Source organism: Coffea arabica, chromosome 10c, assembly GCF_036785885.1.
Source record: "Coffea arabica cultivar ET-39 chromosome 10c, Coffea Arabica ET-39 HiFi, whole genome shotgun sequence".
In the NCBI taxonomy this organism is placed as follows: Eukaryota; Viridiplantae; Streptophyta; class Magnoliopsida; order Gentianales; family Rubiaceae; genus Coffea; species Coffea arabica.
The window spans coordinates 10,843,592-10,867,542 of NC_092329.1; the positions used below are offsets into that span (position 1 = coordinate 10,843,592).

The 23,951-nt window shown below is 34.2% G+C and overlaps 3 protein-coding genes and 1 pseudogene across 4 annotated transcripts; 2 read left to right on the forward strand and 2 right to left on the reverse strand.

Annotated features, from left to right (window-relative positions):
• The first annotated feature begins 1,426 nt into the window (after positions 1-1,426).
• On the forward strand, positions 1,427-6,384 carry LOC113714563 (uncharacterized). The gene is made up of 4 exons (XM_027238468.2): positions 1,427-2,003; positions 3,650-4,278; positions 4,568-5,083; positions 6,112-6,384. Exons 1-4 carry the CDS (start codon positions 1,715-1,717, stop codon positions 6,268-6,270), a joined length of 1,593 nt encoding a protein of 530 aa, XP_027094269.1. The 5' UTR covers positions 1,427-1,714; the 3' UTR covers positions 6,271-6,384.
• Positions 6,385-6,502: 118 nt separating this feature from the next.
• On the reverse strand, positions 6,503-8,540 carry LOC113714564 (putative 12-oxophytodienoate reductase 11). Its single transcript, XM_027238469.2, has 5 exons — positions 8,389-8,540; positions 8,128-8,268; positions 7,888-8,018; positions 7,555-7,728; positions 6,503-7,363 (listed from the first exon to the last, which is right to left on the reverse strand). The coding sequence occupies exons 1-5, from the start codon at positions 8,487-8,489 to the stop codon at positions 6,771-6,773; spliced, it is 1,140 nt and encodes a 379-aa protein (XP_027094270.1). The 5' UTR covers positions 8,490-8,540; the 3' UTR covers positions 6,503-6,770.
• A 3,446-nt stretch (positions 8,541-11,986) lies between these two features.
• LOC113713887 (pentatricopeptide repeat-containing protein At1g28690, mitochondrial-like) lies at positions 11,987-14,278 on the forward strand (annotated as a pseudogene).
• Positions 13,780-15,535, reverse strand: LOC113714567 (deoxyuridine 5'-triphosphate nucleotidohydrolase). 2 transcript variants are annotated; one of them, XR_003453732.2, is made up of 4 exons: positions 15,255-15,535; positions 15,071-15,162; positions 14,665-14,966; positions 13,780-14,410 (listed from the first exon to the last, which is right to left on the reverse strand). XR_003453732.2 is itself a non-coding variant. In XM_027238470.1 (3 exons), the coding sequence occupies exons 1-3, from the start codon at positions 15,446-15,448 to the stop codon at positions 14,722-14,724; spliced, it is 531 nt and encodes a 176-aa protein (XP_027094271.1). In that variant the 5' UTR covers positions 15,449-15,535; the 3' UTR covers positions 14,481-14,721. The 2 variants fall into 2 exon arrangements, 1 of the variants encoding a protein (XP_027094271.1); XM_027238470.1 differs by lacking the exon at positions 13,780-14,410 and having other exon boundaries at positions 14,481-14,966.
• Between the last annotated feature and the right edge of the window lie 8,416 nt (positions 15,536-23,951).

Sequence of the window (23,951 nt, forward strand, 5' to 3'; positions counted from 1 at the left end):
AGTTGAGAATTGTATCTCTCTCATCAAAATTTCAATTTAATTAAGGTGTGATTGGAATTTTTATAAGATTATAAATATATTTGGTACAGCTAATGCTAAATCAAGCAACAAGATTGGAAAATCATATATTGGCATACCATTTTTTTATGCTATATCCAACTTGGACCAAAATTGGTGCTTCGATCTCTTAGTTTGGATCAAAGCTATATCCACTGCCTCGTTTGAAAATCCTTACTTGTATAAAAAATAATGAGTTCATCCAAATAGTTTAAACAGTTAGTATGTGTGTGTATTTGTGAAAGTATATTAGTGTGTAAAAATAATGTATTTCTAAAGAGCTTAAGAAGTGAGTGTGTGTTTGTATTTGTGAAGATGTTTTAGTGTGTGAAAATGTATTTATGTCTGTGAAAAAAAAGTTTGTATGTAAAAATATATTTATGAGAATTTATGTATCAAATTCTATTAATTGATATATTAGGTCATGGGTTTGAGATGACCCAACCCAAAATTGACCCAATCTAAACTTGAGCGGGTTGGGTATTACCCATTTAGATAAAAATCCAATATAAACCCGCCCAATTGCCAGGTATATTTGTGGCCAAACCGGATGACGAAAAAGATTGTGCACTTTCCCAAAATTTCTCCTACACAATTTGCATAACAGTATTTAGAATAAAGTTATTTATTAAAATTAGGATTCTCCTCTTCCCACTAATTTTTTAATGTATTATCCATGTATTGTTATTCGATAGTAATAATTTAATAAAAAGATGATCATTAGGCTTAAGGGCGGTGTTGTTATTTGATGGAGTATTTTTATTTCGATTTGAGAACAATTTTGTGATGTATTTAATTTAGTTCGTATTTAATTTCATTTCAAAACTGTAAACATAATTATTTGAAATATAACTGACCATCATATTAATCAACATTTCAAACATCAGGGAAAAATGTAAAGTCAAAACATTTGACTAACTCTAATTTAATTTTGATTGTTAGATTTTCTAATTCTCCTTTTTGTTGTTTTCAAGCTGCCCAAAATAAAAAACTTTAAGGGCCACATTTGCTTTAGTCAAAATATTAGAGATCAGTTTAACATATAGCCAAATATTGGGGACCAAAATTGTATTTCTCTTATTTATTTTTGCACGAAGAGAAGTATTTTCCTTCTTGCGTAGTGTAGTGTGACGGAGGAGAGGAGGCACTTGGCTCAAAACCAAAATTAATATTGAAATCGTAAATTCTACTATACGTGTGGATTCGGTCATTGACCTTAGTTTTGGGGGTCAAATAGGTTTCATTCCATTAGGTTTCGGTATTACTAAATTTGACATCCCTTCCAGTCCCTTGTTCGCATTTACCAAACACCCTCTAGAGTTTGTCTTGAAGTGGAAAAAAAAAATGGACTTTGAATCGTTTGTGGCTAACCCAGATGACCAAAAAGATTGTGGCACTTTCCCGAAATTTCTCTTGCACAATTATCATTTGCCGGAGTCTTGAGTAAGAAAAAAGTACTAAAAAGAATCCAAAACAAGAAACAAAATCCTTGCTTACAAGGGTAATCTCTCACTTCCTTTTCTTCAACAATTCAACCACTTCAACACCGACTCCCACGTATTCACGGGCTCAATAGGACCAAAAAAAGACAAAAACCAGACAAATTCCCGACTAAGTAACACTTCTGCTCTCAGTATTCTGCAGCTGAGAAGTAATAATGGGTTTTATCGTCTCCTCAGCCTGCATAATAATTTCCATAGAGCTTGTTCTTGCTAGTTTCTGCGATGTGGGCTGCAGAGTTTCAATGGCAGCGGCCACAGAGCAAGACTTTGTTTCATCCTACATTTCAGCACTGGGGGACCCGGGAATGAAGAACCCAAATGCCAGATTTGCGTTTGAAGCTTGGAATTTCTGTAACGAAGTAGGCAGTGAAGCACCGAATATGGGCAGCCCCAGGTTGGCCGACTGTGCTGACCTTCAGTGCACCCAATTTCCTGTCCCTGCAGGTTTCACTTTACTTTCTTTTCCAATCTTGAACTATGTACGACCTTAAACTTTACTCTCTTAGAATTATTCATACTCATACTAGTACTAAATATTGCTATGCTTTCTTTTCATCATGCCCCACATTATTCATGATATTAATGCTAAAGTTAGTCTTACCCTGTTTAGTGTGACCAAAAGTTGCCTCAAGTGGCAATGTTTCAGTTAATGACTCTAGTTAATGTCATTTGCAACCATTAGAGTTCGACTCTCGTTACTGTCATCTCAACTTGTTATTTGCAAGAATTAGAGTGTGAAGTGGAGCTAACATTTAGGTGTAAATAAGATCAAACCTAAGGTAGTGTAAATGTAAAGACTTGATTTAGGGGAGCAAGTGTCCAATTGATCAACGCCTTTTTTTTAACTATTCTTGTACAAGAACACCTCCAATTGTATGTGTCAGATTGTTTCAGACTTTAGTGGGGCCCAAATTGTTTTGGATTCCTTGTTAAAAGATACTATACTCATGTATGAGGCTAATCTCAATAGAATCATGAGTGTTACTTATTAGCATTATCAAATTTGGAATCAAAGAGATTGCAAAGTTTTCTTGATTATTATAAGTTATCATCAACGAACCGACCACATCAAGATTGCATAGTTGAACAATTAGGAAAAGCAGTTGCTTTAGTTGTTTATGATTAAATAGTACCTTCTTTTTGCACTTTTTCAAATCGAATTTATCATCTTCATTATTATGTTAACTAGCTAGGGAGCTACTGATTGACACCTAGAGCTGATCCCTGAATCTGGTCCATTGTCCAGCTTTATCACACCTACGCAAGATAAAATGCCAATTAACTGCTCAGCTTTATATATATATATATATATATATATATATATATATATATATATATATATGTCTGTATGTATGTATGTATGTATTTTTGCACTGGGAGCTTTTTTTATTTTTTGGGCCAGCTAAGGTTGGTCTAATAAGTTCAGTGTTTGACATCTAGGCTTTAATTTGTTAGATTATGTTGATTGAGTAGATCTAAAATGTCCCAACTTTTCAGATCAAAAGTGTTATTTACCCGTCAATATGCCAAAAATGTTTATGGTTATGGTACTTAACCGGCATTAGTAATGATATTATAAGTTTTATAGTCATATGTAATCTGTTATATGATCTTGCTACTGGAGACTGGAAAAATACTTTGGTGTTGTCTTGGTCCAATGTTGTTCACATGCTTGAGGAGTTGTTCCTTTTCTTTCGCCATTGGCATGAAGACAGTTATGGTTTCTCCTCCAGAGGGAATATTTAGTCCGAAATCTGGCCATTATGTAGAGTTACAGTTCTTGAACTATTTGTTTGTTCTTCTCCTTTTGCTTCTGGCAGATAGTGAAGGAGCAAGTTCAAAAACACTTTGGGATATATATGCTTAGCCAGACTAGTCAGCTTTTCAGTATTGTACTTTGCCTCAAGTCTCCATTGTATCAATCTTCTGCTTTTGCAACATAATTTAACTAGAATTGATATTTGGGAAGATGCATTATGTCATAAAACATTTTGTTAAAAGTACAATCTCAAAAGAATCCGCTCTCTCTTGGATGCAAAAAGTCATATATTGTTCTGATCATTTTTTTTTTTGGTGGTAAAATGGCTAAGATATGCCCAGTAGTCTACTTCTTGATAAGAGGAGCAAGTGTCAAGTGATACAAAAGGTGAATGAATCAGACAACAAATTAGGGACTGGCGATCAATTTCCTGATACTGAGTTCAAGGCATACAGCGATCCTGATCTTTATGCAGTGGAAAAGGAATTGTATCTCGGTTCTCTCTGTGAGGTGCATGATACTGCTGAGCCATGGTACTTTTGGATGATTATGCTGAAGAATGGCAATTTTGATAAGAATACAACACTTTGTCCTGAAAATGGAAGAAAAGTTAGTAAAATAGTGACTGGAAGAACTTTTCCTTGTTTTGGTAAAGGATGTATGAATCAACCACTTGTTTACCATAATAGTTCGAGAGTAGATTTTTCAGGGGACCAAGCATCTTTAATAGGTGGTTTTTATGGAACTTACGACCTTGATACCCACTTGAGTTCAGAAGTAGGATCAAAATCTTTTTTCGCAGTTTCATGGCAGAAGAATTTAATCAGTGGGAGTTGGATTGTGTCAAACAAGTTGACGACATCTACCAAGTATCCTTGGCTTATGTTGTATCTTAGAGCTGACGCCACAGAAGGGTTTAACGGAGGATATCACTACAATGGCCGTGGCATAATGAGAAAGGTCTGTCAGTTCTTTAGTGGTTTATTTTTGCTTATATCTCTTGGCTACTTATCACTAGTAGGACACAGAATGGCCTGAGGTTTCTTATACTTCACTCAAACTGAATCTCAAAGTCTTGTTGATACAACTATTTCAATCATATTGGACACAAATAGTTTGATGAACCATCCTGTGGAGAAGTTATTTGATTGAACATCATGTCATATACAATTGCCTGACTGCAATTTTGAGAAAGGCGCTGATTAAAAATTGAATTTTTTTTTTTTTTTTTTTTGCACTTTCACTGCAGCTGCCAGAATCACCCCATTTTAAGGTGAAATTGACACTTGAAGTTAAACAAGGAGGCGGACCTAACAGCCAGTTTTACCTCCTGGATATTGGAAGCTGTTGGAAGAATAGTGGAGCTCCTTGCAATGGAGATGTCATAACTGATGTGACTAGATACAGTGAGATGATCATAAATCCAGCCACTACAAGTTGGTGCCGTCCAAATAATCTTGTTTCCTGCCCGCCTTACCACATTAGTCCAACAGGGGAAAAAGTTTATAGAAATGATACCTCTCGGTTTCCATATTCAGCTTATCATCTATATTGTGCTCCAGGAAATGCTGAGCATCTGGAGGAACCATATGATATCTGTGACCCATATAGCAATCCACAAGCACAAGAATTAGTTCAAATTCTACCACATCCTGAGTGGGCTGTGCATGGATATCCTGCAAAGCAAGGAGAGGGATGGATTGGGGATCCAAGGACCTGGGAGCTTGATGTGGGCTCCTTGTCTAGTCGGCTATACTTCTATCAGGTAAACTTCAATTTCTTCATCAGCTTCTTCTGGTCAATTTCAATAGAAAAAATCATAGAAGGCCACAGAGAGCAATTTGACCTCTAATTTCTGCCTCCAAAATATCATCTGGTTAAAACAGAAAATCCATAGGTGCCGTATGAAAATCAATGGTAAAGTTTTATATCAAGATATTGCTGTTCTTTGGAAATGTGAAAAATATTGTTGATTTCGTTGACTTCCAAATGTACAGAAGATGACTTCACTCTCCAAAGATTTTTTCCTTCTCTTTGCTCCTTCTTCCCCTCACTTACGCTTCCCTTACTAAAAACAGTGTATACTCAGTGATTTCAGTGATTAGGCTTTCTGCAAAGAACAATTCTCCTTTTACTGCAAAGAAAACTTGGGTTTTTGTGGCTCCATATTGATTAGGCCTTTCTGCAAAGAACAATTCTCCTTTTGCTACAAAGAAAGCTTGGGAGTTTTTGCGGCTCCATGTGCTTCAACCCTTGTTGCTGTGAATTCTTCCAGCTCTTCAACATGACTAAGAAAACCAAGAGGGCAAGTATTTCTTTGTTAGGAAATTATATACCTATTATGGTACTAGTCTTCAAAAGCAGATTAAGAAGATGGTGGCTTCAAATTCTATGGGAAATCTGCAGTATAAAAAGAGGCTGTTGGAATTTGCAGATGCAAAAACTGGTCAAACACTTCTACTAACTGAAGTTCCTTCAAACACTTCGTTTTCATAACAGAATAACCTGTGCTGACAATCTCTTTAAAGAATTTCCTGCTTAGGACAATCCTATGAAGATTACATTCAGTCCTACGGTGAAATTCATCTCATGTATTTGATTAGAAAAATGTTTTGACCTTGCTACTTCTATGCTGGAGCCCCTCGTGTAAGAACAGCTTGTCTAAAAGTTAACATCCCCAAGAAGAAGCTCTGTCGCTTCCTTCGGTTCCACGGGATGGTCTTGCATAAAGAATTAGGATTATCATTTCTTTACTAATGGAAATAATAGCCTTATATCATCTGTCTTACACAGGATCCAGGAACAAAACCAGCAAAGCGTGTCTGGACTTCTCTCAATGTTGGCACAGAAATTTATGTTAGCAACACAGCAATGACAGCTGAATGGACTGTTAGTGATTTTGATGTATGGATTCCTAATGATTCTGAATTTCGAGGCAGACAATTACTGTAATGGCAGCAAAGAATGAGTCTTAACTTTCCACTTGACAAACAAATTCATCAAGTCTGCTTTCTTCTCCTTTGCTTAGAAATACATTCTTTATGTTGATTTTTGCTTCCCATTTCATTTGATTTTAGTATCAGATGAACCATTCCATGGAGTATTCTAGTATTGAATATTGATAATAACGTAGATGAGAGAGAGTGTGTGAGAGATGACAAACAGAAACATCTCATAGCACAGATTACAAACTCAAAATTCAACCAATTTATTTCAGTGCGTGAATGAAACTTCTGCAATTCAATGAAAATCAAACAGTCTTGGCTTTTCAGTAATGGCCCTGGATTGTACTGCAGTTTCCATAGCATGTGCATTACAAACTCAAAATTCAACCAATTTATTTCAGTGCGTGAATGAAACTTCTGCAATTCAATGAAAATCAAACAGTCTTGGGCTTTTCAGTAATGGCCCTGGATTGCACTGCAGTTTCCATGGCATGTGCCCCGGCAGAATCATGCATTGCTTTCAAGAAATGGATAATCAGTGTAGCCAACCACAGGATCAGATGTGTAGAAAGTTTCTCTTTTATACTGATTGAGAGGAGCATTCAACTCAAATCTCTTAGGCAAATCAGGATTAGCCAAGAACAGACGCCCATAAACAACAAGATCAGTACGATTTTCAGCCACAGCATTGTTGCCGTCTTCCCTGTCATAACCACCAGCAGAAATAAAATTACCTTTGAAGGCCTTTCTCATTGGCAGAAGACTATCGGAACATTCAAATTTCTCTCCAATAAGTTTCATCCTTGGCTCAACCACATGGCAGTACAGAATTCCATACTTGTTCAAGGCTTCAGCCATATAAAGGCCTAGAGCTTCTGGATTTGAATCTGCTGATCCTAGATAATTAGCAAAGGGGGAAAGCCTTATTCCTAGTCTTTGTGGTCCTATTGCATTGGACACAGCTTCAATTATTTCCAGAGCAAATCTGCAACGGTTCTCCAGAGAACCTCCATATTCGTCTGTTCTGTCATTGACTGAATCTTTCAAGAACTGGTCTATCAAGTAACCATGAGCTCCATGGATTTCAACCCCATCAAAACCTGCAAAACAAAATTGACAACATCAGCAATATCTCAAATCTATGCTCTTATGTATGGTGAATCCTAGATTATTATTCCCTATGAACAAGGTTTCCATTTTTGTTTTGACTTCTCTAGCTTCCTTTTAACAAGATAACTTTACACAAAAAAAATGGAATTTCCGTAGATTTAGTTTTCCAACCAAGCCTTACCAGCTTCAATAGCATTAAGGGCAGCAAGCTTAAACTCATTGACAATATCAGGAATTTCTTCTGTCCTTAAACGTCTTGGAGGTGAAAATTCTGCAACAACAACGCCATTTCGAACTTGAGCAGCTAATTTCTTGTCAGTAGATGAAATTGGAGCCTGCCCGTTTGGCTGAAAACCTGACAGAGCAGTAAAAACATTCAAACTCAAAACAGAGTTCATAAAAACAGTCAAACTCAAAACAGAGTTCATAGGTAAAGATAAGTGTAGAATTTCACAATAGAGAAGGGACCATTTATTTCCATCCAACTTAAAATCGTAATGAGAGAAGAAATTACCATAATTTGACACCCTCCCAGTATGACAAATCTGGCAGAAAAATATACCACCTTTGGCATGAACTGCATCTACTATAGGCTTCCAGGCCTCAACTTGTTCCTTTGTCCATATACCAGGCGTGTGTACATAGCTTCAAGTATGAACAAACATGTTACAAATACAGATCAAATCTTATGCATTCCTCCTGGTAGAAATGCACCATTAAGACTAGATCAAATAAGATATGCTACTACAGTTACCCTCTCCATGTCTCAGAACTGCCTGTGGCTTCTGATATTATCAAACCCCCTTTGGTGGCTCTCTGAGAATAGTACAAAAGAGCATGTGGCTGCGGAATATCGTTGTAAGATCTTTGCCTTGTCATAGGTGCCATGACAATTCTGCAAAAATATGGGCATCGATAAGAAAAATCTTCAAAAATCAAGCAAAGACTGATCACAAATTTCACTTGAGACTGAAGGAAAAACAAGAATCTAGTAAAATGAGTGGGCAGATAATACCTATGGGAGAGCTGGAAAGGTCCCAATTTGTATGGAGTCAGTAAAGGGATTGGTTGCTGAGGATGTTGCTCCTTCTGTCCATTAACAACCTTCTTGTCCATCCCTGATGATCAATCTATCTCTGCTGTCTCTACTACTGTTCTTAGTCTCAATTACTCGAAGAACTATGGGAATGAGTATCAGCAATGCAAGGATTTATAGCTTTCAAACAAATTTATTTTTATCTTGGCGGCAAGAACCATGTCGTCGATCCAATTGACTTGGGAATAAATAAAAGATAGTTTTTTACACGCTAAACGTGCCATTATTTGTGCTTGAAGCTTGATTATTATTAATCTTCTAACAAAAGTCTATAGTGATTCATGACACATTCTCTGTTCTCAACTTCTGTTGTGCACATGGCATGCATATAAAACTACTCCTTATTGACAAATGCCCGTGTTTGACAGATTGAATAAAGTTGGTAATGTATGAGGGAATTTTGATGGCAATTATAATTCTCACGTCTGGAATTTTGCTTTCTTTCAAAGTTGAATTTTGTTGTTGTTAGCAAAGAAGCAACACATTTCTTGGATTATTTTTCTTATACAGGGAATCCTGGAACAAAACCAGCAAAGCCCATTCCGCATTCAATCAATATATTTATGTTAAGCAGCATGGGACTGATACCTACAAATATAAAAGCAGCATGGGAATGACTGCTGAACTGGGACAATTGCTAGTTTCGTTCAAGTATTGAATCCCTTTTTTTTTTCTTTTTTTTTTTTTGGCGTTTTCCTTTGACTACTTTTTTTTTTTTTTTTGTCGACACGATAGAATTCCTATAATCTAAGCTAGCCTATTCTAAGGGGGAGATCTAAGCTAGCCTATTCTAAGGGGGAGGGGGAGGGGACTCGATGTAAGTAAAGACTCCATCGAAACTGGTCAATGAAAACCGTCACATATTGTGACAAATTTTGTGGGAGGCAAGGTTGGAACCCTTGACCTCCCGCACCCCAAGCTTCCCTTAAGCTTGAGATGACCACTGGACCAAAGGCCCAGTGGCTCCTTTGACTACTTGAGATGGTGACTCCTAATAGTTTTGATATTAATAGCAGACAGTTCTTATGTCAACATCTACAATTACATTTGACTGTTTACCTAAAATATTCTTTGGAAGTATTGATTCCTTTATTTTTTTTTCCCTTTTCCTTTGACTATGACAGTTTGATTGTTAAAGATTTTGATATTAACAGCAGGCAATCATTATATTAACATCTACAATTGCATTTGAAAGCTTACAAAAAAGTAATTTGATTCCAATCAGCTTTCTTGGACCTTATTTTCTATTCTATTATTACTTTTTTCCACCCCTTTCTTCCAAACTTCAATTTTACTTGGTCAGAGAGGAACTATTCAATGAGGACTACAACATAACATTGCTTGTGCCACAGATGGCACTTTGATTTTCATTTTTTTTTTTTGGAGAATATTGACTAAGATGCAACATTGGTTTTCCAAAAGTACTTCATTATTAAATTCATAAAAGCTAAAAGTCTGTGGTGGGATTTCTGAATCAGACAAATTAACTAATTTTTTTTTACCTTCTCTAATTTATAAGGACTGTATCTAAGTGTGTATTTTTTAGAAGATTTTGTAACAACCACTTTTGGGGGGGGGGGGGGGGGTTTGAACATTACTAATCTAGAAGGTATCATGAAATGTGGGAAAGTTTTGGTTCGATTTAGGCTGTCCGCTATCCCCAAAAAAAAAAAGACCAATCATATATAATTAGTAAACAAATCCAGCAATGACAAGTGCAAGAATTAACATCCAACAATAGTTCATCGAGTTTTCAGAGCTTCCCTACTTTGGATTTCACTTAAATTTAAAAATCTGCCTTTGAATATATATATAATTTAAACACTTGAATTTACCATAAAATACATATATATATATATATATATATAATTTAAACACTTGAATTTACCATAAAAAGGATATAAAAAGTTTACAATTATCAATATTAATTTACCATATAATATATGCTTTAATACAAAATATATGGACCAACCCCAACACATATAAATGCAGATGCTAATATAATATAATAAAGGGCAAAAGTATCATATAATATATTCTAGTAAAAACCACAACAAATATAACGTTAATGACAATAGTATAGGTAACCCTAACCCTACAATGGTCCAATACAAAACTTGCATATTTTCTTCATGAAAATAACGTATGCACATTTCTTTCAGAGCATCCATACCTCAAGCGAGTTCAATAGAAAAAGTTAGCATACAACACAAGTACATCATTTGCCATTCTTTGAAAAGATGGAAGAAGACAAATTAGTAAAAAAGATACAAAACAAAGACTTTAATTGATATACAAAAGTCAAAAATACAATTCCAAATACCCCTAATTGACAAATGTATTAATAGCTCCCGCGGGTAGGTCGGCCGGTCATATAGTTCTTCTTTAAGACATTAACCAGTGTTCGAGTCCCGTGGTTACTATGCTCAGAGTGCGTTGGGGCGCCCTCTCCCGTGCCGCAAGGGGATTAGTCGGGTCGAAAGCCCGGATACCTCCTGTGTCCTAAAAAAAAAAAGACAAATGTATTAATAGGCCAAAAAATGAGGCCTCAATCCTGCAATTTATTAAAAAGATGTCAAAATGTGTCAAAGTCAAACACCTGATCCCATCAACGACTAACTACCCACCAACAAAAAATAACTACCTTTTGAACCCGTTAACTTCCTCTAGTGCATAGTTATAAAACCCGATCCGGTCCAGTGGTTGAACCGATCAACCCGATGGACCTGCTATTGGACTGGGCTGGGTCTCTAATTAGATCGGTTAAGCACTGGAACCGTTGATTAGTCAACGACTCAGTGATTCAATCGGATTAAACCAAAAATTCGGCCGATTTTGTGGAGAAACCAGTTTTGAGGAAAAAATTTCACTAAGTTTTTTGCTGAAATTTGAACCTATAACCTTAGGTCAAGGTTGACGACATGCTCACCCCACCCGACCATTTTGCCACATGTTAGTTAAATACCATTCTTACACTATAGGAACGTTTTATCAATTTTATCTTTATTTTTTTTATATCTTCAAAACAAATTTATTTGGAATCTTTTAATACAAACTTATGACCCCCAAATTCTATAAATTATAAAATAGATTTAAAAAATAACATATTACTTAATTTATTTTAAAGACAAATATTGTTTTTAATAATTTTTTGCACTTTAAATTCGTAAGTAACCTAGATAATTACACTAAACATAGATAAAATTTTACATTTTAAGTTTAGTGGATTACTAATTAAATTTATGTTTTGCTGATTCTTATATGAATTAATTATTCTATAACAAATCAAATTAAATGAGCATTTGCTATGACATTATTTATTACAATTTATGTTTTGCTGATTCTTATATGAATTAATTATTCTATAGCAAATCAAATTAAATGAGCATTTGCTATGACATTATTTATTACAATTTATATCATATATCCTCTATCAAAAATTATAAGATATAATATTTAAATATATTTAGTGACTGGTTCAACCACTCATCCACTGGTTGAACCAGTGATCCGTTGATTCACCTCATTCGTCGATCTCCTTTCCGAACCGAGTTTAATAACTATGCTCCAATGTCTCGTTGGCCCTCCAATATTACATCAACCCAGACCACCCTTCTCATGGACAAAAGATTCATTCCCACATTATCAAAACTAGGTTCAAGCCCAATCTTAATATCTGCATCAAGATCCTCATGCTTCACCTCAAATCTTCTTGCTTGGCATACGCGCAGAAAATGTTTGATGAATTGCCTCAACCAACTCTTAGTTCCTATGACTATATGCTAGCAGGTTACATAAAACATGGGTTCGCTGAGAAATCCTTTGATTTGTTTAGAAAATTGACCTTTTCAGGTGAAAAGGCTGACGGTTTTACATTTTCGATGATATTGAAGGGATCTAGTTTTCAAAGTGTAATCTCGCTGTCAAAGGTGATGATGATGCCCACAATTTCAACCTTTGCAAGCATTATTGGAGCTTGTTCTGTAATATCAGCATTCGAAGTTGGTCATCAGGTTCAAGGGCAACTTAAGAAGACTGAATTGTTCATGGATATAAAAATGGGGAGTGCTCTTCTTGGTATGTATTCAAAATGTGGAAGAACAGAAGACGCAAGAAGAATTTTTGATCATATGCCTGAAAGGAATGTGTTTACGTGGACTTCCATAATTGATGGTTATGGTAAAAATGGTGCTTCAACTGAAGCACTTCAGCTCTTCAATAGGACGCTATTAGATCCCTTAGTCAAGCCTAACTATGTTACCTTTCTCAGTGCTGTTACTGCTTGTGCACATGCCGGACTAGTTGCAAAAGGATGGGAGATCTTTTACTGCTTGGAGAGAGACTGTTTCATCAAACCAAGGATGGAGCACTATGCGTGCATATGGTTGATCTCTTAGGCCGTGCAGGAAATCTTAATCAGGCATTGGAATTTATTGTGAAAATGCCTTGAAAGCCTACTTCTGATGTTTGGGCTGCTCTTCTGAGTTCTTCTAGGCTGCATGCAGATATAGATATAGCTAATTTAGCTGCCAATGAACTAATCAGGTTAAATGCTGAGAGTCATCCTGGGGCATATGTTGCTTTATCAAATACCTTGGCAGAGGCTGGGAGATGGAACAATGCAAGTGAAATTAGGGAGTTTATGAAGACGAGGCATATCTAGGGGCACTGGCTTTAGTTGGTTTCAGACTGATACCAGTTTACAAGTTTTCCATGCTGGATAATAGATGTAAATGAAGGCTGTCATGAATCTCTATTTCTGGACCAATTGGATAGCAAGAAATGCAATCAAGGAAGAATGTTAGAAAAGTTTCAGCCATGGGACTGCTTAGTTTTGATTCATTACCTAGGCTAACAGTTGGAGAATCCAAAGAACTTGGTTTATGGGCTTCGCTGCCATGTGATTGTTGTTAGGAACAATACTCGGTCCTCCCTCCTAAGAATGCAGCTTGGTTATGGAAAAGTGTCACAAGTGCAAAAAAGTTGCTGGAACATGGCCTCAGGAATAGAGTTGGGGAGGGCAGAACAGGCTATTTGGCAACATAAATAGATTCGAGGTAATGATAGATTGTAAAGTGACAATCAGGATGCCGCAGAACTAGCTTTTGACCACAGCCGGTTAGCTTTTGATCACCGGAAGTGCTTTGTCAACAATGATGATGCTCGATACATGCTCAGCATGCCAATAAGTCTTAACTAGGAAAGCAGACAGGGTATACTGAAAGCATGACTCATGTGGCCAGTAGACAGTCTAGTCAGATTACAATGAAGCAAAAAATGTGGAAAAAAAGAAATGAATGATGGAATCAGTTTGAGGGAAAATGTAGTATAGTTAATCAGAGTTCAAGAATATGGGAGATGCTGTGGAACTTAAATGCAAAACACAAAATCAAGCACTTAGTAAGGAAATGTTTTGACAAAGCACTTCCGGTGAATGAGCTCATATTCAAGAGGTAACAGACGTAAACGCTGTCGAGAAGGGTAGGAAGCTGTAGAGCATATGCTTTTCTTTTGCAAACATGGCGATTTGATTTGGACAGCTGCACCAATTCAGTGGGACGGGCTCAGACGTGTACAAAGGGACTTTTAGCAATGGAGGAACAAGCTGAAGGAGTAAATTAAAATCTTTTCTGCTACTGACCAACGAATAACAATAGTGAACTTCCACCAGCATTTTCCACAATTTTCCTCCTTGTAAGCATTCAGGTCAGGCGAATCTTCTCTACTGCCTCTTAAGGCAAAAACTATTGATAAATTTTGTAATTCAAGGATCACATTACATCAATGAATATCAATTTGGACTTGGATACATCCATAGGATCATAAATCAATGTGACAAACACCAAGCTTTCTCCTTCTTAACTGCAAAAAATCAGTTGAATTCCCCTTCCAAAAGACCCATCTCTAGTGATTTGAGGTGCACCGCTAATCAGATATTACCCTGGTCAATTATGTTCAAGACCATCCATTCACCAAATGGATGGAAACTGTTTAGTATCAACAAAACAACATTTCGAAAGAATGACATACTAGATTCACCATAAACCAAAACTAAGAACAGGCAGCCACAGTACTAGATAAAACATAATAGTAATGCATAAACATCTTATTTTCCATAGAGTATTGGAGAGCAATCCATCTTCACCCTTAATCCCTGATACCAAATATAAAAACAAAATAATATAAGAAAACCACCTTTTGCTACTAGTCATTATCTACTATCAGTAATACTTCTCTGGATTCCTGAATGCTCTAAACCCCAGTTGATCCAAAACCTCCAGCTCCCCTGACGGTTGTATCCAGATTATCAACTTCTTCCACCTCCGGCGTCACAATTTTCCCAATAATCAGCTGTGCAATTCTGTCACCGGGCTTCACCTCAAAGTCAACATCAGAATGGTTGAACAAAATCACCCCAACTGGACCCCTGTAATCTGCATCTATCACTCCAGCCCCAACATCAATTGAGTTCTTCCATGTCAATCCCGACCGCGGCGCTATAATCATTGAATAAATTCAACAACATTTTACTCACATTGAGCAGAAAAAAAAAGCCCAATTTCAGACAAGATAAAATGGATAATTTCTAATGGAATATTACCAACACGGGCATAGGTTGCTTCAGGGACGGCGATGCTCAAATCAGTCGGGATCAAAGCTTTGCCTCGGGCGGGCACTTTTATTTCAGCAGCACTGTCCACAAAAACAAAAACCCACAAAATTTCCACATTTTTTTCATATAATTTTGATACCGTCGTTAAAGAAAGAGTGAAGGAGAACAATACCTGGAGAGATCATAGCCAGCAGAGAGGGAAGAAGCTCTAGAGGGCAAAACTGCTTTGTCAGAGAGCTTTTTGACTCGGAAAAATGGGGCGGTGGCGGATTGGATCAAGCCATTTTCAGGGCCAAGTTTCAGGATTTCTGGGGTGGGTTCTTTGACTTCGGGGCTATGGTTTTGGAGATTCATCTCTTCGGCCATGGCGAAATGGATGTTGGAATTTGGGGAAGTGAGGAGGAATAATTCTCCTGAAAATGGGGAGTTTGAGGTCAATGGCGCCAAGAATTCCCGCCGTTTTTTGCATACGACTGATGAGTTGTAAAGTTACCATTTATATATGTATTTTTTTATTTATTTAGCATTTGAACTTGATAGAAAATGTATTGAATCATGAAATTGTTGAAAAACAAAGATAAAAATCTTATAGAATCTTTGGGTACGCCATTATGTTAATTGAGGGGGTGAGAAGGCTAACATTACTGCATTATTATTATTTTACGTGAAACATTTTGCTGTTTTTCTTTTTGTTTTGGGTCTCACGTTTATGTTTCATTTTTTCAATTTCAATTTTTTATTTTGTTTTGGTAAATTGATTGGGAATAATTTGTTAGCTCGTCTTAACTAATGCTGCATATCCATGAATTTATGTGTGTTTGGACAGGATATTATTTACCTAAATTTATTTGTTTACATCATTATTACAATTTTCAATACATCTTTTTATCTTCCTAATTACTTTTTTATTTTACATACATCACATCACAAAAAGTGCTACAGTAATTATTCTAAATAATATTTCAAATAATCTCCTATCCAAACACACTATTTGCATTCATGGAATTCTTTTTTATTTTATATGATTTGACAATTCTTAATTGTGCGCACATTAAACCCCATTGCGATAACAAAACCTTATATTTTCACATTGATTTGTTCTTGCCAAAGATGAAAAAAAATGAATTTTTTGTCATGTCACGATAGTAGAATCCAATAGATAAAATAAATAAATATAAACTTTTGTCTAAAATTTTATTTTTACTTCAAAATTTTCTAAAAGTACAATTTGCCTCAAATTTTATTTCGAACATGATGTTAATCTTAGTTTGAAAATTGATTGTAATTTCATAGTAATTTTATTTTAAAAGTTTGACTATTTAAGTTTTATCGTGAAATCTATTAGTTTTACTTTCATTATAGCTATAAAGAGTTAAAGTATAGGTCTCCAAACTATAGAAAACTAAAGTGTCTATATATGTCACGCCATATGGTCAGTGACGAAGCTGGGATTTTTTCCCAACAAAATTATCTTAATATATCATATTCAAAATAATTTTCATCTATTTAAATATATGACATATAAAAACATCAAATATTAACTTTAATTATAAATGTATGTCTATTCATAATATGCAGCATAGTCATAACGAAAGTTAAGATAAAAAATAACATTTGATTAAATATCTTATAACATCACAAACCACCCAAGTTGCACATTATGAGACGATGCTCTAATTATCTTCTAACGTTTTCGAAAAAAAAAAAAGAGAAGATGCTCTAATTTGTCACCTGTGCAATATATATATATATATTATGTGCAATACAAAAATAACTATTTTCAATTAAAAAATATAAAAGTTATGTTAACATACCTTGAAATTTCGACATCTTTTCTTAAAAGTAGATTAAGTTTTACGTTCTTTCATAGAACTAAATTCATCCATGATTAAATCAGTACTAAATTTTTCAATAACTTCCTTTTCTACATACATAGTTAGGCAATCATTTAAGAAATTATCTTCCATCTTGTTTCGGAGTTTAGTCTAATTGATTTTCATAATTGAAAATACTCATTCTCTAGTTGCAGTTAATATAGGAAAAGTGAGAAAAAGTCTAGTCATTTGGCTAAGCTGTGCATTTGTATATGGGCTAATAAAGTAAATATTTTTTTTTTGGCTCATTGATAATTGTGAATTGGATCTCTTTATTATAATATATTAAATTGGGTAGATTTACTATGGATCATCAAATTATATGTTTAATTTTTGAAAGTTAAATAATTAGCACAATAAAAATAAATAACTTATTTTGATGAAAAAAGTAATCCAAATGTGGTTAATTCATATATATATATATGTGTGTGTGTGTGCGCGCGCGCACGCGCGCGTGTGCGTGTGTGTATATATATAAACTCTCATAATATAAACTAAAATTATGAAAAATTAGAAGGGCCAACTTTGTTTTATACATAAATTTACATACTATGAGTTCAAATTTTCAAAACTTAAGGGGCCATAGCTCCCCTCAGCCATGCTTTGGCTCCATCATTGCATATGGTGGTTTTTTTTTTTTTTTTTAACCCTAATTTTTTTTTTACTACTTTTGCCTTTTACATACTAAATTGGTTTTTTGATTTTGCTTTTCCGTAGAAGACACCTGAATGTATATATATAGAAAAGGAACCAAAGTTTGAACATGTCGTATTTGACTTAGCTCTGCTGTAGCACTTTATCAACTTGGCAGTACTATATTTCGGGTTCGACTCCCGGCAGCGGAATCAGTAACCCTTTTTTTTCCACCCAGTTTTTGCTTTGCAAAAGTGTTTCAGTGTTGATTTATTTATTTATTTTTTATTTTGGAATTGTTCAGGCATTTCTTTTTGGAATTGTCCCAGCTGTTCACAAGAAAGCTCAGCAATTAAATTATTACAGATTTGTTAGAGTAGCAGATGATAACGAAAATTGAAAGCTCAACGTTGAAAAATTATTATTCTTTTTTCATATGCAATGGATATGTTCATTTTGAACAAAAGAAACAATGCTTTACAGTATTTACTTTTCCAAATCAAATTCACTGTAATCAAAACAACAAATAAAATCCTCATGTACAATACAAACTAAAACAATGTTTACTTTTCCAACTCAAATTCACTATAATCAGTCAACCTATGATTAGTTATGAGCCAATCTTTATTTTGAGTGTTATAATTACATTGAACTATTTATAACCGCCCAAATTTTTTTTTTCTTTTTGGCCGCGATTCTTTCACTACTGTTGGAATTGTGTAATCAACCAGTGTTGAAATCACCACCCTATAATTATTTAAAGGTTATTTGTAATTTATCTCCCTAAGGGGTATCCTGATTCTCACTTTAGTCCCCCAACATTTGTTTTGTATCACTTAACCCCCTAAGAGATAAAAATACCCCTCTATGATGCAAATTTTTTTCTTTTTTCAAAAATTTATTTATAATAAAATAATAAAATTATCTAACAAAAAATTTTGATGTCCATTCCCTAATTTACAAAACTGAAAAAACATTTTTGCAAATCAATTTCATCTATTTTCCAATTTAAGAAATGAAGAAAAAAATTTTATTCTATTTCCTTATAATTACACTATTCATAATCAATTATCCATTTTTACAATCACATGTCCATATGTCAGTACTGGACATTCTTTGGTTGTTTTCATATAATGAATTTTTGCTTATTATGATCTTTTTTAAAAAAATAATCAATTATTAGTGTATGTCCTAATATATACTTATCTTATGTGAAACTTACCACCATCAATTAGAGTGATCAAAATCAAATCGCAAGTTAAAGTTCAATGACTAAAGGAAGTAGAGAATTTCAAAATAAGTACTTAACATAATAAAGAAGTATTTTTTTTCCCCTTAGGGGGTTAAGCGACAAAAAATAAAGGTTAGGGGATAAAGTGAAAATCAGGGTATACTTTAGAATGGATAAATTATCATTAACCCTTATTTAATATTAAAATACCAAAAAAACATGGACAACTATACAATCCGGATTCAACTCCGAGCAGCGGAACAAATTTTATTTTTGGCCCATCTTCTCTTCTTCGCATAGTTATAAAACCTGGCCTAGCCCGATGGTCGAACCGATCAATCTGGTGAACCCGCCAGTAGACCGGACCGAGTCTCTAATTAGATCGGTTAAGCATTGGAAATCGGATTAAATCGAGTCTCTAATTCAATGGTTCAACCGGATTAAACCGGAAACCCGACCGATTTTGAGGAAAAGATTTTACCAAGTTTTTCACTAGATACAAGCCTATGTCCTTAGGTCAAGATTTATGACAAGCTCACCACCAGACCATTTTGCCACATGTTAGTTAACTACCATTCTTATACTATATGAACGTTTTATCAATTTTATCTTTATTCCTTTTTTATTTCTCCAAAACAAATTTATTTGGACTATTTTAATACAAACTTATGACCCCCAAATTCTATAAATTATAAAATAGATTTCAAAAATAACATATTATATAATTTATTTTAAAGACAAATATTATTTTTAATAATTTTTTTGCACTTAAAATTCGTAAGTAACCTAGATAATTACACTAAACATAGATAAAATTTTACACTTGAAGCTTGGTGGATCACTAATTAATTTATGTTTTGCTGATTCTTATATGAATTAATTATTTTATAGCAAATTAAATTAAATGAGCATTTGTTATGACATTATTTATTAAAATTTATATCATATATCCTATATAAAAAATTATAAGATATAATATTTAAATATATTTAGTGACTCACTGGTTCAACCACTCACTCACTGGTTGAACTAGTAACCACCACTTCCTTCGCCGATCTCCTTTTCGGGCAGGGTTTAATAACTATGCTTCTTCGAAGTGTTAATCCGTTGATTGGTAAAGTTTTATCCACTTTTGCCACAAACCACTAATTGTCTTCTATAAATATATAGGGAAATGAAGACCAACAAGTCATAGCTTGTACATGGTGTAGATCCGCTGTAGCACTGAATTAAAAGGAAGTATTGCAATCCGGGTTCGACTCCCGGCAGCGGAATATTTTTTCTCTTTTGTTTTGGAAGTGTTTCAATTTATCTTCTTGTTTCGTTGCTCAGCAATGAAATATTAGAGATTTTCTGCCCCTCAAAGAGTAAAGTGCAGTAGACAATGATGAAATCTCAGCGTTGCAAAATTAACTTTTTTGTAAAGCAATCAAAATCCGTTCTAATTGAACCAAAGCGCTAATGCTTTCATTCACTTTCTATTGCACTACCCAAATTAAGTTATTGCTCCCCAAGATTTATAGTACTAAGTCTTAAATTGAAAATAAATAACCTAATGTACATTATAAACCAATACGGTTTCTTCGATAAAGAAATTACTTGATTACACAGTTGTTCAATCTAGAGCCAAATTAGAATCCTGAGGGGAAAGGTTACAGATTCAAGTTTCAAGAATACTGGAGTTATTAACCTAATTATTAGTAATCTCTTCAGAAATACTTGCCCTTTTAGGATAGAGTCCACTCCATTCTTAATAATCATGGATAAGGACTCCACCTCTAATGCTCTCCATCTACCAATACCATGTTTTTATATTTGTTCCTCTTTTTGACTCTCTCCACTTTTAGTGCAATTCAATTAAAGGAAAAGCTTTTGAATATTTGGATATGATTTCCCCAGGAAAACATGCACTTTTGGCTTTTGCTTTAGATGTCTGATTTTTAGGTTTTATTAAGTTTTTTGGGTCTTATTCGATTTCCTTGATTGGGAATGTCCAAAGGAAAGAAATTCCACGCCAAGGAAAATTTTCTCATCAAGTTCCACGTTTTCGAATTGTTGCAAAATTGTGCAAGATATATGCATATATGGACTTGTTATTTGACTCAAAGAGATTATTCTAAAAAAAAGAAAAATAAAATTCAAAGAGATTACACGAATTTTGTCGATAAAAATATTAAAGAAAAGGAGAGTGAGAGAGATAATTAGGGTTTCATAAAATGGAGCTTACAAATTTAGCATGCAATTAGCAATATGAAATTATTTAGGGGTTTACAACACAGTTTTGCCAGATATTATCAGTTTCTCAAGAAAAGAAAGGGAAAAGAGAGGCACAGAAGAACTATGTTTTATATATTAAACGCATCTCGTCAACAAATGATTAAGATCCGGGTTCGACTGCCACCAGCGCAAAGCATTTTGTTTCTTTCCTTTTTTTTTTTAATGAATTTGTTTCCATTTTGTTTTCTTTCCCAAGGATACCAAATTATCCTATATTCATCCTTTCCCAAGGATAGCAATTTGTTGAGATATTTTATAAATTTAACCAAGTTTTTTTGTTCCCCCCCACTTTTTTTTTGCAAAAATTTAACAAATTTAGGCAAGTTCAACTTCAAACCTTGTGACATTTGAAGTCCTATCAGGAAAAAAAAACTAGTAACTTCAATTTTCAATAGTGCTTGAGTTGTTAATCTTATTAGTATACGCTATAATTTTGCAAATCTAGTTATTTAGCACTTAAGCAGTCTATTTTTGCCATTTTGAGATATATTTTTTCCTCTTAAATCATGAGTTTGTATAAATACTAAACAGAGAAAGGAAGAAATAATATGTAAATATTGCATTTTGAGCTTAAGAAAACAAATTTTTCTTCCAAGGCCATATAGCTTTGATTTCCAAACCATTTTAAGGTAGAATCCTTGCTCACCATACATAATACAGAATATCAAAAGCCATTTTCAGAAAATTGCAGGTAAAGTTAATGCTGATGAATCTTCTCCCTTTCACCTTCTCTTTTACAAAAGTCGGAAACCCTAAGAAACAGAAAGATCTAATATCATCGGTCACTTGAATAATAAGCATATCATGTTATAGGTTTCTAATTAATCTGTCAACCTACAATTAACCTTGTTAACCCATGGATTGACACGACAAAACTACTTTGATGCGTGGAATGGAATGATTCCAGATTAAGATAGGCCTAATGTTTGAAACATAGTACCAGCAGTAGTGAAAAAAGTGCATTAATACAAGAAGTAGAATAGTAAGTAATAATTATACTACTATTTCATAATCAAGTTTTGTATTAGTGTTTTTTATTTTTTGGCACTTGTAGTTTAGATCTTTCGCATGTAAGAATTTGCTAAGAATATATTCTGCAATAATTTGTGATATATGGATTCTAAGAAAAAGAACTAAAATGTATATATTGGGCCTAGAGAATTTTTAAATAACTCAATGTATACAAACTTGGTATGTCAATACCTAAACAAAATTTATTATACTTCAATTTGTACTGCTTTTGTTCTTTCAGATTATGTTGCTGCGTCGAAGTTTAAGTTTGTAACAAATTTGTATAAAAGTGTAGTTCAATTTAGGGGAGTTGATGACTATACACAATGACAGTGATATTGCCCATGGAACATTGGAACCATTAGAACTAAAGTAGACAGGTGAAATTTTAAATTTTTTTTTTCATTCTCTTAAGATTTTAATATGTAATAGATACTAAATTTTAAATGGTTCCTCATTTTCTGAAGTTACTGGGTTTTACATGTTTAGATTTCCAAAGTTGGTTTTATTTGGTGAGTATGATATATAGGAAATGTGTAGGAAAAAGAAATATACCAAAGTTTATGTACTTTGTATGGTGATTAATGTCATAAATATTTATGACGTTATGATGATATCATCACATTCTTAGATCAGTCTAACTTTGGTCAAACTCATTAACCCTAGCCCTCAAATTCGATTGAATCACTATCCAATTTGAATTTCAAAACATAAGCCTCATTTGATTTTTTTTTTTTTTGGGAATCTCCAAAGGAAAGAAATTCCCTACCAAAGAAATTTTTCTCGTGAATTTCTACATTTTCAAATTGTTGCATATTTGTACAAGATACAGACTTGTTATTGATTTAGGATAATTTTGAATTTAGAAAACTTAAAGAGGTTACCTAAAAAGAAAGGAAATGCAAAAATATTAGTGGGATTTTGTCGATCACAAGATTTTGAGAGAGAGAGATAATTAGGACTTCAAAAACTAGAGCTAACAAATTTTGTGGGAAAGTAGCAATATGAAATTGTTCAGGGGTTACCAACATGAGAAATCTTTCAAAATGTTCATCACATTTTGCTAATGAATTTTCTCGTCATTCACTTTTAAAATAGTAATTTTATATCTCTTATAAAATAAAGTAAAAAAATTTGGTTACAACCTAGATTTTTTACTATATTTTTTACTCTAATTCCATCACGTGACCCATATATAGTCATTTTTATCGAAGCAAAAAAGTTATATCCCATTTATAGTTAAACAAACGTCCGGCTCCATATTCATTTTTGTCCTTAAAATGTGAGATCTAACCTGAATCATATTCAATTTTTTTTTCTTAAAAATATAAGCTTTGAACTAGGGATGCTATCGAGTCAGGTCGAGCTCGAACTCGGCTCATATATGATGCACTCAACTCTAGCTCGAACTCGTAGCTAGGGAGGGAGCTCGAGTTCGACTCGATAAGGCTCCTTATCGAGCTTGAGTACTAAGGCTCCTTATCGAGCTTGAGTACTCAAGCTCAAAAAACAGTTCCTGCAAGCTCAATCTGATTCCTGCTACTTCAGTTTCCAATTTCCAGAATCCAAGTTTCAGTTTTAGCAATGAATCAGTATGCTATGATGCCCCAACAGCTCCACCAAGATGTTGATTGCTGAAGGCTGAACCAAAATGGACTTGGAGTTGGTACTTTAGCTTAGCTAATTGAGTAGTTGAGCTTCGGCCTTCGAACTCGGATCGAACGAGGGAGAGAAGAAGATGGAAAATTAGAAATGAAATGAAGCTCATTTGTTTTGTTTAAGTTTATTCAAGGGGTTTTTTTTGCAAAATTACTTATTCATTCTTCAATAATTTTGTAAGTAT

Coding starts and splice junctions, on each gene's coding strand:
- LOC113714563 (XM_027238468.2), top strand. CDS start 1,715: ATGGGTTTTATCGTCTCCTCAGCCTGCATAATAATTTCCATAGAGCTT. Junction 4,279..4,567: donor GCCGTGGCATAATGAGAAAG/GTCTGTCAGTTC, acceptor CTTTCACTGCAG/CTGCCAGAATCACCCCATTT. Junction 5,084..6,111: donor GTCGGCTATACTTCTATCAG/GTAAACTTCAAT, acceptor TGTCTTACACAG/GATCCAGGAACAAAACCAGC.
- LOC113714567 (XM_027238470.1), bottom strand. CDS start 15,448: ATGGCCGAAGAGATGAATCTCCAAAACCATAGCCCCGAAGTCAAAGAA. Junction 15,163..15,254: donor GCTGGCTATGATCTCTCCAG/GTATTGTTCTCC, acceptor TTTTGTGGACAG/TGCTGCTGAAATAAAAGTGC. Junction 14,967..15,070: donor AGCAACCTATGCCCGTGTTG/GTAATATTCCAT, acceptor CAATGATTATAG/CGCCGCGGTCGGGATTGACA.
- LOC113714564 (XM_027238469.2), bottom strand. CDS start 8,489: ATGGACAAGAAGGTTGTTAATGGACAGAAGGAGCAACATCCTCAGCAA. Junction 7,729..7,887: donor TGGGAGGGTGTCAAATTATG/GTAATTTCTTCT, acceptor CTGCTCTGTCAG/GTTTTCAGCCAAACGGGCAG. Junction 7,364..7,554: donor CCTTAATGCTATTGAAGCTG/GTAAGGCTTGGT, acceptor TTTGTTTTGCAG/GTTTTGATGGGGTTGAAATC.